This window comes from Octodon degus, unplaced genomic scaffold, assembly GCF_000260255.1.
Source record: "Octodon degus isolate 3935 unplaced genomic scaffold, OctDeg1.0 scaffold00016, whole genome shotgun sequence".
Classification (NCBI taxonomy): Eukaryota; Metazoa; Chordata; class Mammalia; order Rodentia; family Octodontidae; genus Octodon; species Octodon degus.
The window spans coordinates 6,132,507-6,134,131 of record NW_004524592.1 but is presented as its reverse complement, the minus strand read 5'-3'; the positions used below and the strand labels follow the sequence as shown (position 1 = coordinate 6,134,131).

At 36.9% G+C, this 1,625-nt stretch overlaps 1 protein-coding gene across 1 annotated transcript in view; it reads left to right on the top strand.

The window, feature by feature from the left end:
- Positions 1-1,625, top strand: part of Cps1 (carbamoyl-phosphate synthase 1) — a 105,825-nt gene that overhangs the window by 34,225 nt on the left and 69,975 nt on the right. Inside the window, exon 12 of the mRNA XM_023710045.1 lies at positions 629-827. Coding sequence (XP_023565813.1) covers positions 629-827 — 199 coding nt within the window. The remainder of the gene's footprint in view (positions 1-628; positions 828-1,625) is intronic.

Below are 1,625 nucleotides of genomic sequence, written 5' to 3'. Positions count from 1 at the left end.
TTGGTTTCCTCATGTGACAGGTAGGAAGTTGTACTGAAGAATTAATCTTTAATTCTTCACTTCTATGAGTTGGCTTTTCAAATAAAGTTACCCAAACTGACATTTTGGATGTGCGTAGTTTGCAGAGTTACTTTTTTCAGGGGCCCAATGTTTAAACATAATTTAGAGACAAATTCAGAGCCCAAATCTACAGGGCTTACATTTTTTGACCTTTACATGCTCTTTGGTAGCATCTAGCTCTTCTATCTTTCTCGATACAGATAGGGATATTTTTCAAAAGACTACTTTGCAGATTCATCTCTGGGTGGAGGTCAAACACTAGTAGAGGTTAAATCTTATTTATCACAGAAACCATTGATTTTGGGTTATAGAGGGGAAGGATGCGGGTAACAGTAGTGCACGTGAAGCATAAGAAGTAGATTCTCCAGTGCTTTCCACAACTTATATCGTTTTGTAAGTGCCTATTCAATATTTATGCAGAGAGCAGAGAACCCAGTGTGTTACATGTGAAGCTAGGATAATATCAGAATTTTGAAGAAAGATCAATTTATATTTTGAGCTCTTCTCAATACTTATTGCTCAAAGAAAAGCAAATGCAAAACCAAAACCACACTTGTCTTCTTTACAGCTACCCACTAGCATTCATCGCAGCAAAGATTGCCCTAGGAATCCCACTTCCAGAAATCAAGAATGTTGTATCTGGAAAGACATCAGCTTGCTTTGAACCCAGCCTGGACTACATGGTTACCAAGATCCCTCGTTGGGACCTTGACCGTTTTCATGGGACCTCTAGCAAGATTGGTAGCTCTATGAAAAGTGTAGGAGAGGTGAGTTCTTAGTTATTTTCAGTCATTTTTAAAAATCTTTATATAATATAAATGTTAAAGTTGCCCAGAAACTGGATTCTTCATTGAAGAGTCTTTGTGTTCCTAATGCATCACTATTTGGGTGTTAGCATATAACTTTTATTGCCTAGCTATTTTGCTAAATTCAGAATCTATCTGGTCAAAAGATGAAGCCACAGCCATTGTTGAATTCTTATCACTTTGTTTAGTGAAATTCTGTATTGTTTCTATTTTTTTTTTTTTTTTTTTTTTACTATTTTTTATTCGCTTTAAAAGTGAAAAAACTTCTCAGGAAGAAGCAGCAACCAGGGTTCGATCCCCGGTATGCCATGATGGCTCCACCCCGGGATGCGCTAAGATGACTACTGAGACTGAGTGTAGCAGTGCACGCCTGTAAACCCAGTGCTTGGGTGGCTGAAAACAGGAGGATCACTACTAGTCTGATCTGTGTAGTGAGACCCTGCAGACTCTGTTCTAAACACATTAAAAAAAAAAGTGAAAAAAATAAAAATAAAATAAAAACTTGAGGCCATGCATGTGGGAATGTATATTACACGCATACATATATAAAAACCCACATTCATTTAAATAGGGTTGAATTATAATGTGTAATAAAGTAATCAAGAAAGTAAAATAATGTAAAGGAAGGTCATACATCAAAAAGACTAGAGAACTGATGGCTAAGACAGTTTGAATTGTGGCTTTCATTTCTTGGGTCCTCAACTTGCCATATTTATAAAGGAGAAGCCAAGAGTAGATTATCTCTCAGGGGCCTGTCTA